The 26,396-nt window shown below is 32.4% G+C and overlaps 2 protein-coding genes across 19 annotated transcripts in view; one reads left to right on the plus strand and one right to left on the minus strand.

Moving 5' to 3' along the window:
• Positions 1-26,396, minus strand: part of LOC145670338 (uncharacterized) — a 493,290-nt gene that overhangs the window by 325,794 nt on the left and 141,100 nt on the right. The gene's annotated exons all lie outside the window — the stretch shown is intronic.
• LOC145670337 (WD repeat-containing protein 17-like) overlaps positions 1-26,396 on the plus strand; it is a 246,114-nt gene that overhangs the window by 169,632 nt on the left and 50,086 nt on the right. For both annotated transcript variants that reach the window (XM_081738874.1, XM_081738872.1), the window contains 2 exons: positions 5,746-5,960; positions 12,019-12,192. In XM_081738874.1, the coding sequence (XP_081595000.1) occupies positions 5,746-5,960; positions 12,019-12,192 (389 nt within the window). The remainder of the gene's footprint in view (positions 1-5,745; positions 5,961-12,018; positions 12,193-26,396) is intronic.

Genomic DNA, 26,396 nt, shown 5'->3' on the forward strand with positions numbered 1-26,396 from the left:
AAATATGCTCATAAAAGGAAACGAGTACACCCTTAAAATGTGCTCATAAAAGAGAACGAGTTCACCCCTGAAAAAGTGTTCATAAAAGGGAACGAGTTCAATCTGCTCTGCTGTATGTTCGTTATGTTACGTAGTCTGATGTTCTGCTATGTGTTCGTAGGGGTTGGAAAATATGCTCATAATTTGAACGAGTTCACCCCTAAAATGTGCTCGTAAAAGAGAACGAATACACCCCCTAAAAAGTGCTCATAAAAGGGAATAAATTCACCCCTAAAATGGAGGTCGTAAAAGACCGTTGGCTCACGGTGTACGATGGTCATTTTCCCAGGGGCTCCTGAGTTGTCCTAGTATGTTCTATTATGAGCCAGATCGATCCATTTTCTACTACTCCTAATATTCAATTATATAGAGTCTACTACTTGACTTTCTTATTTAATTTATGGCTTAGTGGTAAGGCGCTTACCTCTGTTGCGCGGGGAACTCTGGTTTGATTTCTACCAAGTAAGCTTGTGGTGGACAACATCCTGTCGGTAGGTTTTCTTGGAGTGATCCCGTTTCTTCCCACTTTCTTATTCCACCAATTCTTCTTCTTGCTTTAATCATCCCCATGCCGTAAGCGTCGGTGGACCACCGGTTGGCAACTAGAGACCTCTCGCCAAAAATTGGCGGCTTCGCAGCGACGTTTTGAAAATTACACCACCAGCGGTAAAGACGCGACGAAACGCCAATGAATCACAAAATTACTCCCCAAAATAATGTTAAATCACCTATATGCGTGATTTACATTAAGGTGAGTCCTAAAACCACGAAAAGAATCTAGACTTGGGTGGGCGCGAACCAGCTACCTTATCATTACTAAGCTCGTATTCTTCCGACTTCGCCACGGAGGCGATGAAGAAAACCTCTCGCTTCTAGAGGGCTAAATCATTGAGGTCTTTTTAATTTGGTCAATCAGAGTGCTCCTTTAAGCGTGTATATTCGACGATAACCGTTTGGGATCAGATAAAATGTATTCTCCATGTAATTTTATAACAAAATGATGTGCGTCTATTTACTTTATTTCATATTTCTCCCACATTTAGTTTCTAACGATCGCGACATTGCCATCTACATGAATAAAATTATACGCACTCATCTCAAGTTCTCTCACTTCATGATATAGACGAAGAAGTTACTCTTGACCCCTGGAGCTTACTTTAGGAACAATTTGTCAGGAAAAAATAATATATAATAATAACCGTATATATGTATGACTGGCGATAGGGAATGTTGGTTCCTTCACGATTCTCCGCAACAAATCGAAGGCACGCGGACCAAAATGAAGTCCTCGCTGCTACGCGGTGATAACTTCAACACCTCGAACCTATATATATGTTTCGACTCGACGAGACCCTGCCGCCAGTGGCACACTAGCAGTAATCCTTCAACGATCGACATTTACCGGCAAGTGGACCACTATTCTAGAACCTTCCCACCTGAATGGAGTAATAGTGGGACGTTAAACTGAAATATTTCATTTCATTTTCTTATTTAATTTAGCTCTTCCCCACACTATTTTACCTATTAGTAAGATTTCAAGATAGTTTATTTTAAATATATATGATAATGCTTTGCAAAGAGGATGCAATACTTCAGTTGGAGATGGTGAGCTTTTACATTCTAAACATAATAAATATTTAAATCAAAATTAGATATGATTGCAACATAGAAACATTAAGTGTATAATAAAGCAGTTTAAGACAATGCTTCAATCTGAATCGTAGATTACAATTATCATGAAAAGAAATCACAGAGATAATGAATCACAGAGAAAATTACCAATTTATCAAATAGTTACATCGATTCTTTCTAGATGGAGGTTTAAGTCGATATACGTTGACACTAGCACCAGTTTTTTGCATAACAATCGACGTAATTGGTTGGTGGATTCGTTAACCTGCGACGTTGTTACATAGTGAAATTTTAATTCCCTAAAGAGGCTGAAGGAGGCTCTGTTGGGTATGCCATTATATAGGATTTTCGCTTTATTTTGACCTGAAGAATACGCTCTGTTGATATATACACGATAATCACGTTTAACCTGAAAATATATGAAACTTAGTGCTTGAACCGCTTTCTCTTGATGAAACTCTCCGTACGCCATTGTTTTGCAGTGATGGAACTGGTCTCGAATTATTTACCGGGACAAACCCGGTGTCACCCTAATGCATGTGAAAAGTATGTATCAGTCTGATAATGTAACTGATGCAAACACGATTTTCTCCTCTTTCTTTCTGTATCTTCTCAGTAATTCTATAACTTTGTTTCTGTTCTGTTTCAAAGCATTGCACTGAAATATAATTATAAGATCTATCAGAGTATACGCATGAGAAAGTCGCAGAAAAGAAAAAAAGTACATGATTTTCGTATAAAAGATCGTCAACATTTAATACAACGAGCCTGTAAAATTTGTCGTGTAAAATATAAGAAATGCCGGTAAGCTCAAATAGTGCTTTTTATATTATTTTTGTTTAGTCTACGTTCAAAATTATTCTGGTGTCTTTCAGTATGGAAAGATGAATAAAAGTGAAATTATATTTGAAATATTCAAGACATGGGATTGAGCTTGAATAGTGGACACCATTAATCTATTATAAAATTCTACATTAATGCTGTAGAGCTGATGTTGTGACTGCTTCCGGGTCGCTGGCTCTTTCCGACTAACCGGGTCTGTCTGAATCGCTGAGTCTCAGAAGCGAGACATCGACCCGATGAACCGTGCTATCACTGGTACCGTCAGGGGCATCATTTCGGGGCTTTAATCAATAGTAAGTAATATAGTGATCAACATTGTTAAATTTTACTTAAATTGGATAGTATTGCTCCTCCCAGGCAAAATTGATACGACGCTGCTACTTTCCTCCAAGGTCATACCTAGAGAGTCGTCTTGGCGGGATCAATTTGTAACCCGCCGCCTATAACATGCGGAGTAGCACAGGGAAGAGTATTTGGACCACTCTTATTCATATCGTATATGGATGATCTGGCTAATGGCTTCAACTCAACCTCCAGCAGAATATTTTTATTTGCAGATGACTGTAAAATCTTCAGGGAAGTGAACAGTACAGAAGACTCCGACCTACTTCTACACGACATAGATAATTTTTCTTCTTGGTGTAAAACATGTCTCATAATAATAAATCCCGATATGAGTATTAGATCCATAACATTTTCCCTAAAGAAAAATATTGTACACACTTCATACTTCATAAATGGTTCGCCCACTACAAGAGTCAATAATCATAAAGATCTCAGAATTACTTTTTATATAAAACTAACTTTGACAGAACATAAACACTATCACTAAACAAACGATTCGTCTTCTAGGACCTCTATACAGATTAACAGAAATACGGAACCTATCTTCCTTAGCAACGTTCTACAAGGCAATAATTTCTACTAAAATGGAATGTTGTTCACCTATCTGAACAAAGGCAATAATTTCTCCTAAAATGGAATATTGTTCACCTATCTGAACAAAGGCAATAATTTCTCCTAAAATGGAATATTGTTCACCTATCTGAACAAAGGCAATAATTTCTCCTAAAATGGAATATTGTTCACCTATCTGAACAAAGACAATAATTTCTCCTAAAATGGGATATTGTTCACCTATTTGGACAAAGACAATAATTTCTCCTAAAATGGAATATTGTTCACCTATCTGGACAAAGGCAATAATCTCTCCTAAAATGGAATGTTGTTCACCTATCTGGACAAAGGCAATAATCTCTCCTAAAATGGAATGTTGTTCACCTATCTGGACAAAGACAATAATTTCTACTAAAATGGAATGTTGTTCATCTATCTGGACAAAGGCAATAATTTCTACTAAAATGGGATATTGTTCACCTATCTGGACAAAGGCAATAATTTCTCCTAAAATGGGATATTGTTCACCTATTTGGACAAAGGCAATAATTTCTACTAAAATGGGATATTGTTCATCTATCTGGACAAAGGCAATAATCTCTCCTAAAATGGAATATTGTTCACCTATCTGGACAAAGGCAATAATTTCTACTAAAATGGAATGTTGTTCACCTATCTGGACAAAGGCAATAATTTCTACTAAAATGGAATGTTGTTCACCTATCTGAACAAAGGCAATAATTTCTACTAAAATGGGATATTGTTCACCTATCTGGACAAAGGCAATAATTTCTACTAAAATGGGATATTGTTCACCTATCTGGACAAAGGCAATAATTTCTACTAAAATGGGATATTGTTCATCTATCTGGACAAAGGCAATAATTTCTACTAAAATGGAATATTGTTCATCTATCTGGACAAAGACAATAATTTCTACTAAAATGGAATATTGTTCATCTATCTGAACAAAGGCAATAATCTCTCCTAAAATGGAATGTAGTTCACCTATCTGAACAAAGGCAATAATCTCTCCTAAAATGGAATATTGTTCATCTATCTGGACAAAGACAATAATTTCTACTAAAATGGAATATTGTTCATCTATCTGGACAAAGACAATAATTTCTACTAAAATGGAATATTGTTCATCTATCTGGACAAAGACAATAATTTCTACTAAAATGGAATATTTTTCACCTATCTGAACAAAGGCAATAATTTCTACTAAAATGGAATATTGTTCACCTATCTGAACAAAGACAATAATTTCTACTAAAATGGAATATTGTTCACCTATCTGAACAAAGACAATAATTTCTACTAAAATGGAATATTGTTCACCTATCTGAACAAAGACAATAATTTCTACTAAAATGGAATGTTGTTCACCTATCTGGACAAAGGCAATAATTTCTACTAAAATGGAATGTTGTTCATCTATCTGGACAAAGACAATAATTTCTACTAAAATGGAATGTTGTTCACCTATCTGGACAAAGACAATAATTTCTACTAAAATGGAATATTGTTCACCTATCTGGACAAAGACAATAATTTCTACTAAAATGGGATATTGTTCACCTATCTGGACAAAGGCAATAATTTCTACTAAAATGGGATATTGTTCACCTATCTGGACAAAGGCAATAATTTCTATTAAAATGGAATGTAGTTCACCTATCTGGACAAAGGCAATAATTTCTCCTAAAATGGAACATTGTTCACCTATCTAGACAATCCTATTTTGACTAAACACAGTTATAAACTTCTTCCTGCCAATAGCACGTTTCAGAGTACCTCGCATACGTACGATGACAAAACATGAACTGTTACGAACACTAAATATTCAATTACTTGACACTTCATAAAATCAATCATTTCAAATATCTATACAAACTCACACATGGACAACTCAGGCCCTAAACGCTACTCTCAGAATTATATTTCCATTCTGACTAACACGTAACATTTTTTCCATATAGTACCACTTAGACTGTCAGTAGTTCAACGCTCTCTGTTCTACAGCTTCCTAAGTTATACAATGAAATATTATATACACCCATACATTTATTTAATTGAAACGGCATATAACTCTGCACAACGACGTCACTTTAATGGATAAATTTTAGTCAGCTATTGTCAATCTTTCTTGTTATTACTTAGATATTATTATTAGTAGTAGTATTAGTATTATCCCTTTAACGTGTTACACATTCCAGTATAAAATGGCGTTCAGCTGTATCTGGAATTATCTTCGTAAATAAATAAAAATGGATCTTAACTTCTTTTTCCATAAAGTTCATGAGAAACTATGTATTCTATTTTTTTCAGGTCAGCTACAAGATGCGCTGCTGTTTGCTGCATTGAGCAAAGAACTTCCAAATAAGTCTGTGCCCTGTAGCAGTGAGGAAGACGTTAAAATGGAAACGAAATCAGCAAGTAAAGATCTTGTAGCAGGTTGCGTGCGAACGATGGCAGAATGGTATCTAGCACATGGATCTCCTATTCTAGCTGCGTGCTGTCATTTATCTAATAACAATGAAGAGGTAATATTGAAGAATGTTCCTTAAATTTAAAAGTGTTTTCTTTTGAAAGCATATTGTATAATAATAATAATAATAATAATAATAATAATAATAATAATAATAATAATAATAATAATAATAATAATAATAATAATATTATTATTATTATTATTATTATTAATAATAATAATAATAATATTATTATTATTATTATTATTATTAATAATAATAATAATAATAACAACAATAATAATAAAAGCATGGTTACACGAATCTATCACAGCCAGGATTATGTTAGTTTCTACGGTGACTGACTGGTTGAGTGAGTAGAAGGTTTTCAAAGGTAGTATTATAGATAATTTTGTTCATATTTCATAATTACATATCTTACTAGTAACGTTACACTCAGTGGCGGATCAAAAAGGTAAAATTAGGGGGCACCTAGAAAGCAGACTATGACAGATAGGTATATCATGAGTTTACACAAATCATTTTAATTTTAAATTTGTTTACGCACTTCATTAACAAGAATTATGAATATTTAATGTTTCAAAAATTTTCCAATAAAGAATAAAATATAACGCTTACTGTAAACTTTCAAAATATATAAATAATACTTGAATTATTATTATCTCTCAAAAACTGGGAGGCGTAGTGTCCCCGGCCCGGGCTTGACCCACCACTGACGACACTATGGCGTAAGTAGTTTCCCATTTAAAATTCCGCAAGCGGTAGATCTAGTTTATTTTGGGGGATAAGTTTTTCTGGACGATTTTCCCATATACGTCACAGACAATTTTATGTATATTTCATAAACATGAAATTTCATTAATAACGCTATAATAAATGGGTCATTTCTCCTGAAAAGGTCAAAAGGTTTAGTTTATTCGACTGCTTGTATTTTTTGGATAATTTTCCCAAACGATTTGCTCGTCATTTGGCTAATTCCCATTTTGCCTAACACTTTATCAGCTGTCAATCACATATAATATTCACATCCGCCATTTTAGCTAAAATTCCCACTTGGCCTAACTCCCATTATGCCTAACGATTTTATCAGGAATTAAATACCCCATTATAGATCTGACAGTGTTTCCATCTTATACATAAATGACAGAAACTTTCATACAAAGGTCACATTTATTTCAAATAACTATAACAAAATATTTCAAATATACCAAAAATTACACCAAAGAAATTACTACAATCATATTAATAACTTATCACAATGAACAACTAAGTTTCCTTAAAAAGTTCTCATTTCAATTAACTATAACAAAAAATATATCAAATATACAATATCATAACTATACAGTGTGAACTCACAGTCGTTCAGCACCGGACATAACAGTAGTTAACCTTTGTCAAAAACACATCACAAATTTACAATATATCACATTCACTTGTACGAGGTGATCACTTCTGAATCACACATCACACATATGCACATAATAGGATATAACGTCTAAAGAAAGGATAAAAAAAGAAAGTAATTTATTCATTTCATAATCTGTCTTTCATGTCTTTGATCTCATCTGTCAATACATTACTGATAATCAACTGCCATCAGAATAATATGTCAATTCTGAATTTATTTATTTATTTAAATAAAATGCACACAATATAGACTTTTCCAGCTATTCTTTTATTCAATTCTTTTTTATTCTTTATTCACTGGTGTTGATTTCAGTATTTGTTCATCGTCTTCAATCCAAATAGACAACGCAGTTGGTTTAGAATACAAAATATATGGCGACAAACCTAACATATCACAAGAAGGCTGTGGATGTTTATCTATAAAGTACTCATTTGATCATTTAACATGTTGTTTAATTAATTACACAAGTTATTAACAAGTGTAGATGTGAATGAAGTCTTGTGATGCTGAAGAAAACAAAATCGAAGATATGCTTCATTATCCCTGGTCAATTCGGAGTCTAGTTATAACGAATCGCGTATAAAAGCCCACGGGATAAAAATTTAAAACTTATATAAGTTATTAAGTATAATTAGTACATTATGTTGTATGTCGTAATGCAGTTAATATGCATAAGCCAAAAATAAAAAAAAGAAGGAAAAAGAACAATTCAAGAAGTAACACTGACGTCTAGTGTGATATACAACACAATACGTATGCAGGAACCAATACATAGTCATTATGCAGTGTAGCTAGCAAGTTGTTCAAGAAATTTCTTTGATATAAGTTATTTTTGTATGAAATAAATGTGTACATGTATAAGAATGGAAACATTGTTAGATCTTCTATCTAGAGGTATTTCCTTCCTGATAAGATTGTTAGATATAATGGGAATTAGACCAAATGGGAGTTGGCATTTCATCTTAAAAGCGGGTGTGATTTTTATGTGTGATTGACATCTGATAAAGTGTTAGGTAAAATGAGAATTATTCAAAGTGGGAAGACACCTTCCCAAACGCTGCTCAAGCGATTTTGTTCATATTTTATAATTAAATATTTCATTAATTACCTTATAACTTGAGAAAATCCAAAAGGTTTAGTTTATTCTCGTGTATGCGTTTGTGTTTTGAAGATTTTTCTTAAAAGCTGGTAAGAAGAGTTTGTAGATATTTCGTAAATAAATATTTTAATAATAACCGTACGACATATTGCAAGTAATTTGTAATGAAAAAAAACTACAAGGGGTAATTTACGCTTGGAGTTGAGTGTAAAGGTCTATTACAATTTTGTTTATATGTCATGAATGAATATTTCAATAGTAACTACAGTATAGTTTCAGTAATAACTGCAGTATAAATTGATTTATTTTTAAGAAAAGAGAGGGAGAAAGTTTAGTGCGATAGTCGGTACTTTTGTTATTTATTTTTTAAGTCTGCATTTTAAATTGATTTCTAGCATATTATTATTATTATTCAATTTTAAATAGTTGCTTAAAGTGAAGATTATTATTTTAGAAGTAATATAATCTATCTATATTTTACAATTACTATATTCTATAATCTATTTATCTATATATTGAATTACTAAGAGTAGAACATATTAACACTTGGAGATCCAAGCTTTTTATCACCCGTGGATGCCAAACGGGGTACGTATTATTATTATTCAATTTTAAGTAGTTGCTTAAAGTAATTATTATTTTTACTTTTATTAAAGTAATTATTATAATTAAGTAAAGTTGATTATTATTTTAGAAGTAATATAATCTATCTATATTTTACAATTACTATATTTTATAATCTATCTATCTATATATTGAATTAATAAGAGTAGAACAGTATTAACACTTGGAGATCCAAGCTTTTTTATCACCCGTGGAGTGCCAAACGGGGTACAAATTAGACCCCAACAAATTTTTGTGATTTGTGTTTGGTTGTGAAACCTTATAAAATCATTTTCATCACTTTGATAGTCAATGTTTTCTGTTAAATTCTCAATATAATCCTCATCTGATGAAGAATCATATGCAAGAAGTTCAAATTATATGTCTTTCTCAGTCAGGCCTGCAGAGTTTATTCTGGAGCTTTAGCTAGTTGTTACACAACGATCCTCAATACCAAGTGACAAGTTCAATATTCACTAATGTAATATTACATCATTCTTCTGAGAAAATTTATTGTTACAAAGCAGTAGTGCCAGTCAAATGTAAAAGAATGTTCATTGCAATAACTTAATTTTTTCCACGGAGTGCCGAGTGGAGTACAGTTTGGATCCCAATCAAAAATTTTATATATGTATATACAAATATACATATTACGAAATAACACTTTCTATACAAACACTATTTCATTGTTATATTCTTCATTTATTTATAGCCAGCTATAAGGAAAATGAAACTAACAGTCATTACTTACAGAGCTATCATAGAAAATTATAAGTGGGGTACAATTTATACCCCGCTTGGCCCCTTCTAGGGTTTTATGAGCCCCTACACTCACCTTCCACATGTTAAGTGAAGAGACAGTTTGTTGACATTTGATGGAAAATAAATTGTGATAAAAGAAAAACTTCAAAAAAGTTGATGTAATTATAAAATTAATAGTTTCGTTGGGCTACTGAAACGCTCAACTACTTACAGGTATTTTAATAAATAAATTTTTATTATAAGAAGTCTCTCAAGCATGTGTACATTTTATACGTACAATGGGTTAAAAACGTACTCGAAATATCCATTATTATTATTATTATTATTATTATTATTATTATTATTATTATTATGTTAAACCCTAATAATATTGTAGAAGTAAATAAAGTCTAACCAGCAGTACATATTTGATCATGTTGTATAAAGCTATCTTTAAAACTCCAAACAAATTATCTTGAAATTGAGAGAGCTCTCTCTCACCACATTACACTACTAAGAGCATTGCCAACTATGCATTTTACATTATTAACAATGTCATAATAATGACTTTCAAATAAGCACAGTTATATTTTATTAATAATTTCAACAATGTAACTAATTATTTTTCTCTATAGTAACACAGTTACTATTTGATATGAAATACAATTGTTTTCTTTTTTCTTTAATGTGAAATGATTGCATATACCAAAATTTGTTTTGAAGGCATTTCAAATTGTGACATACAAAATTTTCATTTGAGAGCACAAGGTAATATTATTTAATAGGAGTCCAGCAGTTTGATTCTTGGTATTTCAAGTTTCTTGGTATATATATTACTTTGTAAGTTCCTTTAATCCTTAATGATGTAAGAGGTATATCCTTAGGATATCAGTTGAAAGTCTATGAAATATGACATAGAACTATAAGTGTTGCCAAGTAGATCTATATAGGCTATTAAGTTTATTTTCTAAACCAGTGGTAACCCGTGGATTGTGATGACAGGTGTTGCAGTAAGAAGGATATGAGACAAAAGGTAGAAATTAGTCTCACTTTAGGTGCAAATACTATGAGAGATATGAAAATCAATAAAATTTTATTCTAAAAAAGTTTTGACTGTTGTTATATGCTGTTTGAACTCTGTTATTATCATTCGCAGTTCACTTTTTTCGATGAACAACATAGACAATCTTTATTGAGACATCGTATTCAGTAAGGTAACTTTTATTACGTTGAAAGACATGTTGCAACTTCTAATGACGTCATAGATATAACTAATATCAATCCCGAGAGCTGTAATAATACACTGAATTATTTTTCTAATTATTGAAAACAACGAATTATAGCAGACTCACAGCTCCTGACGACGATGGAAATTTCTCTGCAGCGTACATTAAGGACAATTTCTAACAGAGTTTAATGCTGTCAAAAATTAAAAAAAATGTAAATTGAATACATTTAATTAACGATTTCTGTACGAAAATTTGAGACATACTGGGGAAACATATGTATCTGGTACAAACAATATTTCTTCCATTAGATGTTCCATGAATTTAACACCAGGCTTATTTCCGCAAATTATAAAATCATTTGCTTAATAGTGTACTATCTATTTTCCTTCATTTCTAAATCTGTGATATTTTTTAAAAAATTGTATCATAATATTGGTTAGCCTTCAGCACAATCGCTTGCCTACAATTCTTTCGTTTTAAAGATATGAATAAATAAAGTGAATTTCATTTGTTAATTCATTTCAGAAATTGTATCAAGTGAGAAAGCTCTCTCGTTCATTGGAAACCCTGCCGCGTTGCACAAACATTGCAACGACCAAAGTCTTTAACTTTTAAGATAAGGGAAATCAGACTTTAATATCCCTCCAACTGTCCGTGCTGTTGAAATCTTGTCCTTGTAAGCTTGTTTCAACATAATTAGTTGGAAGTTAGTGACACTCTGAGGGATTGTTTTCTCCTTTTAAAACAAGCCTATGTATTTTACAATTATAGACATGCAAACCTAAGGTCTCTGTATGAAAGTGATAGAATCTTAGAAAATAAAATATTAACGACTGCTACTGATAATAATAACATTGGTCACCTTGAAAGATTTTGATCGTTGTACAATGTTGCAACGATTACATTATCCGTCACTGTTCTAAACTATATTGTCCTACGATGACTAACACCTCAAAGGGCATAGAAAGAGTTGATGTCTATTATAATTGCAATAACCTAAATAATTTAATAATATTCAAATGTTTACAGGAAGCTTTAAATGTATTGTTACGTGGTCATGAACCAGAGCTTGTGGTTACATGTGGTCGACTACTTGGGAAGGGAGAAGAGCATGTTGATCAAGCCTTGATTTACCTCGCACATCGATGTAACAGATTGAAAGAATGGAGTCTTGGAGTGGATTTAATTAAACAAATTAGAAATGTAAGTATTTTATATATTAAAATATATCTTTAATGCGTAGATAATAAGAAAGTGAGCACTAGCGTAAGCGTTGATAATTTCATTGTACTTCGATTTCTTACATCCATAACATTGTCAGACGTGGTGGGTCTGCAAGCCAGCGGACTAAATTCATGTGCATGAACATTGAATCACCTATTACTAGTACTCCTCCTAAGTCTTCGGTTCGCTGTACGGTGTAGGTTAAAATCATGAATAATTAAAATTATTTACGTTTAAATTTCCTCTTTTAGCCTGCCCAATTATCTTGTGGTTACACAAATATTTATGTTCAATTGTAAATATTGTCACGGCCTGTTAATGATAGAATGCTTCATGTGGGGTTGGTGTTAAAGCTTACTAAGCATCGCACTGTCCTAATGGAAAACGGCAACAACTATATACAGTTTACATATTGTGCTTAGGTTGTTTAAGTAATAAATTACATTGTGCTTACGTTGTTTAGCTAATAAATTACATTGTCCTTATATTGCTTAGTTAATCAATTATATTGTGCTTATATTGTTTAGCCAATCAAATACATTTCTCTTACGTTGTTTAGTGAATCAATTATATCGCGTTTATGTTGCTTACGCAATAAATTATATTGTTCATATGTTCCGTAGCTATTAAATTATATTGTGTTTATGTTGCTTAGTTAATCAATTATATTGTGTTTATGTTGTTTTAATTAAACAATTATATTGTGTTTATGTTGCTTAGTCAATAAATTGTTCTTATTTTGCTTAGTCAAATAAATTATATTGTGTGTGTATGTTATTTAGTTAATCAAATATATTGTGTTTATGTTGCTTAATTAAACAATTATATTGTGTTTATGTTGCTTAGTTAATCAATTATATTGTGCTTATATTGTTTAGTCAATAAATTATATTTTCTTATGTTGCTTAGTCAATAAATTATATTGTGTTTATGTTGATTAGTTAATCAATTATATTCTTTAGTTAATCAATTATATTCTTTAGTTAATCAATTATATTCTTTATGTTGCTTAATTAAACAATTATATTGTGTTTATGTTGCTTAATTAAACAATTATACTGTGTTTATCTTGCTTCATTAAACAATTATTTTCTATTTATGTTGCTTAGTTAAAAATTATATTGTGCTTACATTGCTTAGTTAAACAATTATATTATGCTTATTTTGCTTAGTCAATAAATTATATTGTTCTTATGTTGCTTAGTTAATCAATTATATTGTGTTTATGTTGCTTAATTAAACTATTATATTGTGTTTATGTTGATTAGTGAATCAATTATAGTGTGCTTATGATGTTTAGGCAATAAATTATATTGTTCTTATGTTTCTAAGTTAATAAATTATATTGTGTTTATGTTGCTTAGTTAATCAATTATAATGTTTACATTGCCTTAATTAAACAATTATATTATGTTTACGTTGCTTAGTCAATAAATTGTTCTTATTTTGCTTAGTCAGTAAATTATATTGTGTGTATGCCGTTTAGTTAATGAACTATATTGTGTTTATGTTGCTTAATTAGACAATTATATTGTGTTTATGTTGCTTAGTTAATCAATTATATTATGCTTATATTACTTAGTCAATAAATTATATTGTGCTTATGTTGTTTAGTCAATAAATTATATTGTTTATGTTGCTTAGTTAATCAATTATATTATGTTTATGTTCCTTAGTTAATCAATTACATTCTGTTCATGTTGCTTAATTAAACATATTGTGTTTATGCTCCTTAATTAAACAATTATATTGTTCTTATGTTGTTTAGTTAAACAATTATATTAGGCTTATGTTGCTTATTCAATAAATTATATTGTGTTTATGTTGTTTAATTAAACAATTATATTGTGCTTATGTTGCTTAGTCAATAAGTTATATTATTCTTATCTTGCTTAGTTAATCAACCACATTGTATTTATGTTACTCAATTAAACATTTATATTGTGTTTATGTTGCTTAGTTAATGAATTATATTGTGCTTATGCTGCTTAGTCAATAAATTATATTGTTCCTATATTGCTTAGTCCATAAATTATATTGTGTTTGTATTGGTTAATTAATCGATTATATTGTTTATGTTGCTGAGTTAAATAATTATATTGTGTTTATATTGCTCAGTTAAACAATTATATTGTGTTTATTTTGCTTAGTTAAACAATTATATTATGCTTATGTTGTTTAATTAAACAAATATATTGTGCTTATGTTGCTTAGTCAATAAATTATATTGTTTATGTTGCTTACTTAATCAATTATATTGTGTTTATATTGCTTAATCATACAATTATATTTTGTTTATGTTGCTTAATTAATTATATTTTGTTTATGTTGCTTAGTCAATAAATTATATTGTTTTTATTTCGCTTAGTCAAATAAATTATATTCTGTGTGTGTTGTTTAGTTAATCAATTATATTATGTTTATGTTGTCTAATTAAATAATTATATTGTATTTATGTTGCTTACTTAATTATATAGTGCTTATATTGCTTAGTCAATAGGTTATATTGTTCTTATGTTGGTTAGTCAGTAAATTATATTGTGTTTGTTGCTTAGTTAATCAATTATATTCTTTACGTTGCTTAATTAAACAATTATATTGTGTTTATGTTGCTTAATTAAAAAATTATATTGTGTTTATGTTGCTTAATTAAAAATTATATTGTGCTTGTTGCTTAGTCAATAAATTATATTGTATTTGTTGCATAATTGAACAATTATTTTCTATTTATGTTGCTTAGTTAAAAATTATGTTGTGCCTATGTTGCTTAGTCAATAAATTATATTATTCTTATGTTGCTTAGTTAATCAACAAATTGTATTTATGTTACTCAATTAAACAATTGTATTTATGTTGCTTAGTTAATCAATTATATTGTTTACGTTGCTTAATTAAACAATTATATTAAGGAGTAATAGTAGTAGGTCTTCAGTAAGAAAGAAAAAAAAATGTTACACACGAAACTATCCCTGGCATTACCATGCAGTCGTTTTTTTTTCTTCTCTCCCTTTCTATTTCTTCTCATTTTCTTTTCTATTCCCTTCTGATACATGTGTATGAATGTATACATTATACTGTAGACAATCACTTAAGTAGGTGCATCATTTTATCTATAGATAGTGAATCATAGGAATATATTTTATGTTATATATAATTAAGATTGACGTATTTGTTTCTCCTTGTATAGTTTAACATGTCTTTAGCATGTCTCTTGTTGTTTTAGTGTTTATTTTATATGTAATAAGTTTCATTTTCATTTTTCATGTTTTATTTCCTGTATTGTTATGTATGTCGGTAACTCTTCAACGTGCCTAACTGTCATTTTTATTCTCGTCGTAAAAAAAAAAAAAAAAAAAAAGAGATCCGACTGTAAAGAAAAATGTAAATGGTTGAGTGGAAGAAAAGGTTATGCCTTAACTCCGCCATTTTAAATAAGAAATAAATAAATAAATAAATAAATAGTATAAGGATTAGTATAGTAGTAGTAGTAGTAGAAATGGGTTAGAAGCCCTGCAGGGGTTGGTTATGTTCTGTTCTCGACATGAAGTGGGCAAATTAAAGACTTGCCCAAATTTTTCTGTATATTTTACAATCTATGGATCCGTATAGTAAAACCAGTGTACTTCTCCGCGAAATAGTCCATCTGCCTTCACATACAGTGCCGATCAAATACAACCAACAAATACAACCACTTTCTTAACTTTTACTATTCCCCTTACTTGACTTTCACTCATTCTTTCTCACAAACTTAAATAAATTCTCCAATTGACCTGGTAAATTTCCTAAAATTGGTCCGGCGATACAGCACTTAATCCCTAATATGTATTAAACTGTGTTATTATCTAATAACAACAATTGTTTTCGCTTTATTCATAAAATTATGTAAAGGTACGATTTAATCTTTCCACGGATTTTGCACAGGCGATATAACTTTGACAGCTGTCGTAACCTACGTGATCTTCACATACGTATGTAGATTTTTGTTGCTGCAGGCCCACCGAATATTCTGTTATGGGTCGCTTAATAAATTTTGTCAAATGTGTACAGCACTGAAAAATTTCTATAAGCAAAACACCTGCCATTAAAAATCCACAGGGTAGTAGAAAATAAACACATGATTTATAGCGAGTTTAATCTATTACGTAACATCCACGCTTGTAACGTCAGCATTTGCATCAAAGCAAGAATCTGGTAACTGGTTATTTAATTGTTGCGTTTTAACCTGCATGAAATATCTTATCGTGCTAGAGGATTTTCGAAACAATATTTAATTTTTCTTAATCAGTTTCGTTATGTTCTCATAATCCGTGTAATTTATAATACCACAACATCTATTTTTAAATTCCATGCGTTGTATTATTCTCATATTGTAAATTTCTTGAAAATATTTCATCATGGCGTCCATAAACTTCTGTAATATGTCGGACAAATTCCGTAATTCTTTCAAAGTAATACCACTGAGAGAAAAACTTATGCAACAACTTATAGCAGTAAGAACTATAAATAATGCTACTAATATTTCTTTATTCACAAGAATTGCGACTGTATCCAAAATACTTGTAACAGCATTGACTGTTCCGAACACCACGAAAAATATAGAAGAAAAGCTTTCTCTCTTAACAACTGTTTCGATTTCTTCCCCATAATTTTGAAACAGATATCCACCAAAACAAAATAATAATATACTAAGAAGTAAATAGATCGAATTGCAGACATGAAACGGTAGTGTACGGGACGTGCCTGAAGTTGGCCCCCCACCTCTTCCAAATTACACCAAACATTGCACATCGTTAGTGCATCGTTAGTGCACGTTAGTGCACTCAGAACTAACGTTAGTGCTATCAGCGTTTACGAGATATTGAAGATTTTTGGTGGGGGGGCCAACTTCATATGAAGTTAGCCCCCCACCCATCTTTATGCAGACAGATTTTCACAAAACTTAGCGCATCGTTAGTGCACTTAAACACACTAAGCACTAACGTTAGTGCTACCATATTTTGGGATTTATTCAAGATATTTGGTGGGGGGGCAACTTCAGAAATATCAAATTCTATACAAATAAAGGTAGAAACATGGGGTTAACGGCAATCGTTAGTGCATCGTTAGTGCACTTAAAAGCACTAAGCACTAACGTTATTGCTACCATATTTTGGGATTTATTCAAGATATTTGGTGGGGGGCCAACTTCAGAAATATCAAATTCTATGCAAATAGAGGTAGAAACATAGAGTTAACGGCAATCGTTAGTGCTTCGTTAGTGGACCTAAACGCACTAAGCACTAACGTTAGTGCTACCATATTTTGGGATTTATTCAAGATATTTGGTCGGGGGGCCAACTGCAGAAATATCAAATTCTATGCAAATAGAGGTAGAAACATGGGGTTAACGGCAATCATTACTGCACTAAAAAGCACTAAGCACTAACGCTAGTGCTACCATATTTTGGGATTTATTCAAGATTTTTGGTTAGATGTCAACGTTAGAAATATCAAATTACATACAAATTGATGTAGAAACTTGGTGTTAACAGCAATCGTTAGTGTTTCGTTAGTGCATTTAAACGCACTAAGCGCTAACGTTACTGCTACCATATTTTGGGATTTATTCAACATTTTCGGAGGGGTGGACAACTTCAGAAATATCAAATTCTATATAAATTGACGTAGAAACATGCGGTTAACGGCAATGATTAGTGCATCATTAGTGCACTTAAATGCACTTAGCACTAACGTTAGCATTACCATATTTTGGGATTTATTCAAGATTTTTGGTGGGAGGCCAAGTTCAGAAATATCAAACTCCATACAAACCTTTAGTGCTCTCTAGAAGCACTAACGATCCACTAACGAATGGCATTAATTTTTTGTTACTGCTTGAATTTGGGGCAAGTTCACCGTGCCCTCCAAAGATATTGTACTTGTATCACCTACACTAATGAAGTACTAACGTTAGGGGTTGGTGCACTAAGAACCACTAACAATTGCACTAGAATATATCATTAGTGCTTTTGAATTTGGCGGAAATTTGATGCAATTGAAAATTCCCAATAAATTTCTTATGGGAGTTTCATGTCATGTAATTGTCCATAACTACACTAATATTGAAGTACTAACGAAACTGTTAGTGTTTTCTAGAAACACTAACGATGCAGTAAGGATTGCACTAGAAGAGATCATTAGTGCTCTTGAATTTGACGGAAATTTGATTCAATGTAAAATTTCTCACAAATTTATTATGGAGTTTCGTGACATGTAATTGGTCATAACTAAAGTAATAGTGAAGTACTAACTAAACTGTTAGTGTTTTCTAGAAGCACTAGCAATGCACTAACGAATGGCACTCAGTTTTTAGTTAGTGCTTGAATTGGGGGCGCTAAGTTCACTCTGGCCTCAAAAGGTATTTTAATTGTAGCACTATACTAATGAAGCACTAAGCTTAGGTGTAGATGCACTAAAAAGCACTAACAATGCACTAACGATTGCTCTAGAAGAGATCATTAGTGATTTTGAATTTGGCGGAAATTCGATTCAATAAAAAAATTGCCATAAATTTCTTGTGAGTCTCGTGATATGTAATTGGCCATAACTACACTAATAGTGAGGCACTAACGAAATCGTTAGTGCTTTATAGATGCACTAACGAATAGTACTATTTTTTCCGTTAGTGCTTAAATTATGGGTGCGAAATTCACGCTGACTTCCCCAAAGGTCTTTTTTACTTGTAACACCTACACTAATGAAACACTAACGTTAGGTGTTTATGCTCTAAGAAGCACTTGAGATGCACTAACAATTGCACTAACAGAGGTAATTAGTGCTTTTGAATGCGATGGGGATTTGATACAATGAATAATTCCCCATGTGTTTCTTATGGGAGTTTTGTGACTTAGAATTGGCCATATCCACACTAATGGTGAAACACTAACGAAAGTACTTGTATCTTCTAGAGGTACTAACAATGCACTAACAAATAAAACTAATTTTTTCGGTAGTGCTTGTAGTGAGGGCTAAGTTCACGCTAATTTCGAAAGTTTTCTTTACTTGTAACACTAGTGCTTCCTATTGCACCTACACCTAAGTTGAGTGCCTCATTAGTGTAGGTGCTACAAGTAAACAAACCTTTGCGGGCCAGCGTGAACTTGGTTCCCACTTCAAGCACTAACAAAGTAATTAGTGCAGTCGTCAGTGCTTCCTGAAAATACTGACACTTTGTATGGATTTTGATATTTCTGAAGTTGGCCCCCACCGAAAACTTTGAATAAATCCCAAAATATGGTAGGACTAACGTTAGTGCTTAGTGCTTTTAAGTGCACTAACGATTGCCGTTAACTCTATGTTTCTACCTCTATTGTATAGAATTTGATATTTCTGAAGTTGGCTCCCCCACCAAATATCTTGAATAAATCCCAAAATATGGTAGCACTAACGTTAGTGCTTAGTGCGTTTAAGTGCACTAACGAAGCACTAACGATTGCCGTTAACTCTATGTTTCTACCTCTATTGGTATAGAATTTGATATTTCTGAAGTTGGCCCCCCACCAAATATCTTGAATAAATCCCAAAATATGGTAGCACTAACGTTAGTGCTTAGTGCGTTTAAGTGTACTAACGAAGCACTAACGATTGCCGTTAACTCTATGTTTCTACCTCTATTAGTATAGAATTTGATATTTCTGAAGTTGGCTCCCCCACCAAATATCTAGAATAAATCCCAAAATATGGTAGCACTAACGTTAGTGCTTAGTGCGTTTAAGTGCGCTAACGAAGCACTAACGATTGCCGTTAACTCTATGTTTCTACCTCTATTTGTATAGAATTTGATATTTCTGAAGTTGGCTCCCCCACCAAATATCTTGAATAAATCCCAAAATATGGTAGCATTAACGTTAGTGCTTACTGCGTTTAAGTGCACTAACGAAGCACTAACGATTGCCGTTAACTCTATGTTTCTACCTCTATTTGTATAGAATTTGATATTTCTGAAGTTGGCTCCCCCACCAAATATCTTGAATAAATCCCAAAATATGGTAGCACTAACGTTAGTGCTTAGTGCGTTTAAGTGCACTAACGAAGCACTAACGATTGCAGTTAACTCTATGTTTCTACCTCTATTTGTATAGAATTTGATATTTCTGAAGTTGGCCCCCCACCAAATATCTTGAATAAATCCCAAAATATGGTAGCACTAACGTTAGTGCTTAGTGCTTTTAAGTGCACTAACGATGCACTAACGATTGCCGTTAACTCTATGTTTCTACCTCTATTTGTATAGAATTTGATATTTCTGAAGTTGGCCCCCCACCAAATATCTTGAATAAGTCCCAAAATATGGTAGCACTAACGGTAGTGCTTAGTGTGTTTAAGTGCACTAACGATGCGCTAAGTTTTGTGAAAATCTGTCTGCATAAAGATGGGTGGGGGGCTAACTTCATATGAAGTTGGCTCCCCCACCAAAAATCTTCAGTATCTCGTAAACGCTGATAGCACTAACGTTAGTTCTGAGTGCACTAACGTGCACTAACGATGCACTAACGATGTGCAATATTTGGTGTAATTTGGAAGAGGTTGGGGGGGCCAACTTCAGGCACGTGTGTACGGGCCATTTGCTTATTATTATTATTATTATTATTATTATTATTATTATTATTATTATTATTATTATTATTATTATTATTATTATTATTATTATTTATTGAGCTTCTGATGTTCTGAGCTTCTTCTTTCTTGACCTCAATTGAAATTTTTGTATCTTTAGGTGCAGATCTACGTCGCTGCCACGTTTTTTAATGCAATAATTTTAACGTAAAAGTTAATGAAAGATGACGAACGAATCTTTTGGATTTCGATTTACTATACGGATCCGTATATTTTCAAAATTTACGGAAGAAATCCTAACCATATAGTATAAAACAACATGAACTGACATAAAATGACGGGTACTTCTGATTGATGTGGAAAGTTGAAATTTGGTGTAATAGTAGCTTTCAGGGATTAACCCACAGGAAAATTGCCAAAAGTGAATATTTTTAATTTTTAGGGGGTCTAAAAGGGGATGATGAAATTCTCCATGTTATTTAAATGGATCTTTTTTGGGCCTATAATCTCGTGTTTTAGGTACTTGGAATTGGAATAAAAACTTGAAATTCGGTACGCTTGACTAATATATAAAATTGAAAGTCACTACGTTTGTGACTTCGTACCTCTTGAACCACCCGACCGATCTCGATCAAATTTTCAACATAAATGAGGTTCGAAACTAGAATGGTTTTTATCATTTCACTTTGACAGGCCAACTTAGGGGAGTGGGAATACATATAAAAATAAATAAAACTTAATAACTCTTACACCACCCAACCGATCTCGATCATATTTTCTACATAGATGACGTTCAGGCCCAAGGAAGTTTTTTTTTTAATCATTTTGCTTTGACGGTCCAATTTTGGGGGGAGTACATATAAAATAAATAAAACTTAATAACTCTTGAACCACCCGAACGATTTCGATCAAATTTTCAACACAAATTAGTCTCGCGCCTGGAATGGGTTTTATAATTTCATTTTGGCGGTGCAACATAGGGGAGAGGGAGGGAAGATATATATTAAAAAAATAAAAATGAAAGTGACTATGTTTGTGACTTAATAACTCTTGAACCATCTGGCCGATCTCAATTAAATTTTCAACATAGATGAAGTTAGGGCCTGGGCTGTTTTTTTGTCATTTCACTTTGACGGTACAACTTAGGGAAAGGAGAGGAGAGAAATATTTAAAAATGATCGAAAATATCCTATATTAGTGTCGAATCCATAGTTTTCTGGATCGCTGAGATGAACAGTAACCCTTCCGATGCCGTTTAAATTCAAATTGATGCCTTTCATGTCCAAAATGAAACGTGTTCTCTTCGTGCGAAGAACGAGTATTCTGCTAGTATATAGTATATTTCTAACAGAGTATTGCGTAAGTAATCCAAATATATGGGAATCTTACCAGTAATATGTGTATATATGTATATAGAAATAGATGGATAAAAGTGAAAAATGTTAAGTACGGATTTTCTCATAAGGAATCCATTAAACACTGTATATGAAGGGAAATAAAAATACATTACGCAGAAAATGTTAAATTATAAGGTAGATTCTGTTTTTCCTATTTCCTAATATTATATAATCGAACCTAAATTCAAGCTAATCTATTTCCTTTCGTTTACGCGCATTGGGTACTATACATCGAATATAGACTGTTCTGGGCAAGTGTCAATATAGAAAATATAATGAGCAACGCCTTCAATGTTGCAAAGAAGTAAATTGCAACATTGCTACATTGCATTCGTCAAGAAAATAAGAATTTAGGGAAGCTCTCTGAAGCAAATCTACTCCGAAGAAATAAGGTTTAAAAGTATTAGGAGTAGATTTCGTGAAGGAAGAAGTGAATATGCTATTAATTTATGTATGCATCCGTATTCTAAATAGGATTGTTAACTGTCCAGTTTTTTTACCGGACAGTTTGGTTTTTGACCTCTTTGTCCGGTGTGCGGTTCGACCTCAAAACCAGACGTCAAATGTCCGGTAATTTCCTCTTATTAGTCTTATTCACTGTTCAATTCAAATATTTTTGGAGTGACGAATGGAATTGTTTGCCGATGAACATGGTTAAAGCAGAGCTTACAATTCACTTTGATATCGACCTGTTGTGTACGGAATTTGCGGAAAAGTTAAATTATCAAAACTGCTAAAGGTCAACAAAAGTATGTTTTCAAGAGCGCAGCCTAGCACTGCTTCATCCTCAGCTACATCTTCCAACCATATTCAGCAAGTAAGTAGACATTATGACACAGTACCAGCCCTAGTGAAACTGATAAGACTTACTTTTGGATCAAAAGATCGAATATATTTAATCAAAAATTTTCTTTTAAGCCTTATATCTGAAGAACTACTAGTGTAGCCAAACCCAAACTATCACTTAACTCAGTATGATGTGCGTGTTCCGTAGAAAATACGAAAACTCGATTTTTAGGGGCCGTTCAAGTATTTTGTGGCTCCTGATCCAAAAACTAATTATTGGCCAAGATCTCAATTTTTTGATCTATTTTTTGGTTTTCCTAAAATTTTTGTTGAGGTACATTTTGTGCATGTCAATTATATTGCCAATTATATTTGCTTTTCTGTTTTAAAAATGATGCAGTTTTGACAGTAGACTACAAAAATTGCATGTGCCGACTTAACCAAAACTGGAATAAGTAAGTTTAATACACGCTTCAAAAGTAACTAAACTTATTAAATTCGAACCACTCAATTTTAGGTGAAGTAACCACTTTCAGGTTGTCCACATTTTTGACGAGCAATGACGTCACAATCTTAAGTGTATACGTACTCCAGGAGGGTGTCTGGAGTACGTATTTCCATTTACAAAAGTTGGCAACCCTAATTCTTCACATCGTTCTGATTTTCCCCAGAGAAGAAGGAAACATTACATTGGAGCTTGAGCGAAATCATTTTTCCACAATATCATTGAGTAAGATAATATTCAAGATTATTCTCCATCTATCATTTTACCGATATTTTTTTCAAGACTATTTCAATTTCCGTTGCTCTGTAAAAGCTAATTGATACCAAGATATTTAATATTATATTATTTAAAAAAATCTGATATATACATATTAAAATTATAGGTGTAGATTAATAATGTGTATGCAACTTTTTTTTTTTTTGAAATCATCAGGAAAATTTTATTAACTTACAAAAGAAGGGAAATGTTTAGGGAGATTATTTATCTAGTCTTTATAACATTAAGAAATGTACCTGATTACCTTGCAATTGTGTGTAGGTTAAGGACTTCTTATAGTGAATTTTGAGTATATCGGCCCGTGCTGGCCTACCAGGACATGTCCCGGTGCGCCCTCCGAAACATCACAGTATAAATAAAAAAATGGAATGAAATCTTTAAGTTTTATGTCCCATGGTTATGCCGGTTAGGCTAAAGGAGACGATGATGATAAGAGATGAGTGAAATGGTGGAATGAAGAAAGTGGGAGGAAACGGGAGAACCTCGAGAAAACCCACGAGCACGGTGTTAGTATAAATAAAGGTACAAGTTTTTAATAATAAATTCTTGCAGTTTTTTTTATAAATAACACGTGACAGGTGTAGTGCGCCCTTGCGAAATTACATCAAAGATGAAGTATTTTATTTATTATTCTGTATATCACAGTTCTGTACAATAACTACACACTGTTACTGTTGGTAGAATGTGCCAAGGGTACAGTGTGCCCTACGAAACATCCACTTATTTATAATGAGATGGGTTTTAGGGTATAGTGGTTTTTTGTTGTTCTGTATGCCAGGTTTGTATAACAAATTCAAATAGTGGCTGTTAATAAAGAACCTGTGAAGGATGCAGGGCGCCCTTTACATAAGATGCTTGGAAATATCATATTATTGAAAACTTTTTTTTTTTTTAATTTTATTCTTTTGTATACGTTTTCTATTATCAATTCATACAGTTGCAATTGTCAGAGAACAAGCTAAGAGTATAATAACTTACAAAAATATAATATATAACGTTACGTATACACAAGACAAGACATTATGAGAAATCAGGAATTGTTCGGACAGTCTGAGGCAAAGTATGATGCATTCATGAAACACTACATTGACACTAGGCTCTGTTTCTAATTTACGATTTTCAGAGCATCGAAGCTTACACAGTCTTAATATGCTTGTTGTTGTTGTTGAGTTGAAGTTTAACGTCCCGTTCAGCAGCGAGGCTATATGAGACGTGGACCTACTGATTAACGTGGAATCCGAACCACATGAGTTCCCGCCGGGATCAAACCCGGGCCTCACAGTCTTAATATGCATCCATATATCCACGCATATTGATTGTTCCTGAGTATTTTAAAGCGGCGTTTGGATAATCAGTGTCTATTGTATTTCTAAAATATAGGTATATTAATTTCCGGGAAATGTGGTCTTCCAATCACCACGGCATGGCACGTTGTTAGGTTTTAAGTCGAGGAGAAGGCCTCTAAATATAGAGGTTAGCTGCGAATATACTGAATAAGTAGTCGCGGACAAATAACAAGCAGTGGTTCTCCAGCTTGGGGATTTGATATGAGGTTAACAATCTCATCCTGTCCAAAGAAAAAAGGACTTGTACAGATACTTCTGCAGAATCCTCGGATCAGGACTGATAACTTTGCACAAACCCAGCAAAGTAAAATGAACATGAAATTTGGATCATGGAATGTAAGAAGTCTTTATAACGCAGGCGCGTTAAAATCCGTAACGAGTGAGTTATAAAAATAGAGGATGGACCTAGTAGGACATTAGGAAGTTAGATGGGAATTAAATGGAGCAGTCAAGTCCGGAAATTTTACATTCTTTTACAGGGAAGGAATTAAAAAGTAGCAACTAGGAACAGGGTTTTTCGTTCACAAACAAATAATTTCAGCAACTACATGTGTTAAATTTGTTAATGATAGATTTTCTTTCACTTCTCTTAAAGGTCAGTGGTGTGATATTATTAATTCAAATGTACACTCATGTCCAAAATGATTGTCGCATATCTATAACTGTCTTCTTGTAAGAATATAATTTGATAATGATTTTGCAGGGTACTTTTAATACTGATACTATGTGTATAATCGCGAAATGTATATTTGTGATAAATTTCATAGGAAAAGAATTATAAATACGAAAATTAGAATGAGTAAAACAAAATGTTGCTAAATGGACAAGAAAGTTTTATTTTCGTTTTATTGTTCTCATTTACCGCTCTTTTGACATGAAATTTGCCACATGTCTTTGCCGATTATACACACACTAACATTATAAGAAATACCGGGCGAATTCGTTATCAAATTATATTCTTACAATAATATATTTATAGACATGCGACAATAATTTTGGACATGAGTGTATATGTCCCACCAGAAAATAAGGATGACGATACAAAAAACAGTTTTTACGAAGGAATAGAATGAGTACCGGTATTTGACCAACTCCCGCAATACCATGTAAAAAGTCTATTAGGGGATTTCAATGCGAAGGTAGGACGAGAGAGTATTTTCAAACCGATTATAGGCAATAGAAGTCTGTATAAGGAAATTTATGACCACGGCGTTAGACTCGTGCATTGTGCAACATCCAGAAACTTATCGTGAAGATTACAAAAATTCCCACATCGCG

This window comes from Thermobia domestica, chromosome 14 (genome assembly GCF_964235325.1).
Source record: "Thermobia domestica chromosome 14, izTheDome1.hap1.1, whole genome shotgun sequence".
In the NCBI taxonomy this organism is placed as follows: domain Eukaryota; kingdom Metazoa; phylum Arthropoda; class Insecta; order Zygentoma; family Lepismatidae; genus Thermobia; species Thermobia domestica.